Source organism: Monoraphidium neglectum, assembly GCF_000611645.1.
Source record: "Monoraphidium neglectum strain SAG 48.87 unplaced genomic scaffold scaffold05659, whole genome shotgun sequence".
Lineage (NCBI taxonomy): Eukaryota > Viridiplantae > Chlorophyta > Chlorophyceae > Sphaeropleales > Selenastraceae > Monoraphidium > Monoraphidium neglectum.
The window spans coordinates 2,549-3,564 of NW_014007971.1; the positions used below are offsets into that span (position 1 = coordinate 2,549).

General features: G+C 65.9%; 1 protein-coding gene across 1 annotated transcript in view; it reads left to right on the forward strand.

The window, feature by feature from the left end:
• The window catches only part of MNEG_15776 (hypothetical protein), a gene marked incomplete at both ends in the record, with an annotated part of 3,068 nt that extends 2,485 nt beyond the window's left edge, over positions 1–583 (forward strand). Inside the window, 2 exons of the mRNA XM_014035753.1 lie at positions 262–447; positions 569–583. Of these exons, the coding sequence (XP_013891207.1) occupies positions 262–447; positions 569–583 (201 nt within the window). The remainder of the gene's footprint in view (positions 1–261; positions 448–568) is intronic.
• Positions 584–1,016: the final 433 nt, after the last annotated feature.

The window sequence follows — 1,016 nt, forward strand, 5'->3', positions numbered from 1 at the left end:
GGCGGGGGGCGAGGCACGTGCTGGGGCGGCGCCGGCACGAGAGGGCCCTGCCGGGCCAGGCGCCCCACCGCAAGCTCGTCGCCTCCGCACTCCATCGGTACGGCAGGCAGGCCACAGGCCCCCTTGCAGCTGCACCCGCCACCACAGACACCCACAGGGGGTTGTGCGTGCCTGTCCGATGGGCCTTGACGAGTCCACCCTCCCACCTGACCCTTGCCTGCGGTCGTCTCATCTCCCCCCCTAAAACCCTCAACCCCCCAGGCCCTAGGTGTGGCGCTGGAGGAGCACCTCCACCTGCTGCTGCCGGCCCTGATGCGCCTGGTGTCGCCCGCAGTCAGCGTGACGCCGCTGGACGTGCGGCGCAGCGTGCTGCGGAGCCTCAAGAGGCTGCTGCCGCGCATGAGGCTCGCCGGCTTTGGGTCGGCGCTGCTGCACCCCCTCATCAAGGTGGGGGGTGCCGGGTGTGTGTGCGTGTGTGTGTGTTTGTGTGTGTGTGTGTGAACTTTCGTGTGAACATGCGCGTGTGCGTGTGCGCACACGCGTGTGCACGCGTGAGCAAATCTTGCAGCGTAATGACAACTGATGGTGCACACACGGACTGGCTGGGGGCGTTGGACTGATCAGTGTTACTGGGAGCGTTACCAGGAGGGCAAGAGCGCTCGAGGGTGGTGGCGTTGATGAGTGAAGGGATCCCCCTGGATTGTTTGAAGCTCCCTTTGCGTGGCACACCAGGCAGCAGTCGCGTGGCGATGCGAACGGCTACCACTCCCCCGCATCGTCACGCGGCGCGGCTACGCCCCCGCCATGCCCATCGGCGGGCACCCCTCAGTCAGCAATCGCTCCTGGCCCCTGCCCTCGGGCCCTCCCAACGCACCACTCTTCATCCCTCACATCCCACCATCCCAATCCATTCACCCAGTCTCACCCACCCCTTGCATGCATAACTCGTTGCCTACGGCACCCTTGAAACCCTCCAAATTTTTCCAACCTCCAGTCCCCCCACCCCCTCTCAAGGC